This window comes from Marmota marmota, unplaced genomic scaffold, assembly GCF_001458135.2.
Source record: "Marmota marmota marmota unplaced genomic scaffold, marMar, whole genome shotgun sequence".
Classification (NCBI taxonomy): domain Eukaryota; kingdom Metazoa; phylum Chordata; class Mammalia; order Rodentia; family Sciuridae; genus Marmota; species Marmota marmota.
In genome coordinates this window covers 5,826,076-5,826,507 of record NW_025999962.1, presented here as the reverse complement: position 1 = coordinate 5,826,507, position 432 = coordinate 5,826,076, and the positions used below count along the sequence as shown (strand labels likewise).

Here is a 432-nt window from a genome sequence, read left to right as displayed (position 1 = left end):
TCCCACCGGGCCCCTTCCCAAGACCTCACAAAAATATTCCTCGGATATTCGGGCGCCCGAGGAGGCTCAGCTTAAGGTTCCCAGGACTGTTACCTCGGACATCGCGCCCGCGACCGCCGACTCGATTTTACAGGTGCGGGGACTGAGGCAGGGATCAGAGCAGCCCTGAAGAGCCCCGGGAGGGTCGGTGCACGACACCGCCTCCTTTCGGTCCCCCTCCGTCAGTTCTAATTGTGACAGGAAGAAGGTCCCTTCCCCTCTGTAAGCCTTGATCCCCCCGCCCTCAATACAAAGGGAAGGAATATCCCAGCGAACTGCGGCGGAGGGGCATGTCTGGGTCTCCTCTGTGGCCCCGGTTCCAGAACCTGCTGGATGCTTGGCTGGGTTCCTCAGTGTTGGGGATGGCTTGCCTAGAGTCCTCCTGTGGTCTTC

The 432-nt window shown here is 60.6% G+C and overlaps 1 protein-coding gene across 1 annotated transcript in view; it reads right to left on the bottom strand.

Moving 5' to 3' along the window:
- The window catches only part of Shisa8 (shisa family member 8), a 6,086-nt gene extending 5,984 nt beyond the window's left edge, over positions 1–102 (bottom strand). The window contains exon 1 of the mRNA XM_015501757.2: positions 94–102. Within this exon, the coding sequence (XP_015357243.1) occupies positions 94–102 (9 nt within the window). The remainder of the gene's footprint in view (positions 1–93) is intronic.
- Between the last annotated feature and the right edge of the window lie 330 nt (positions 103–432).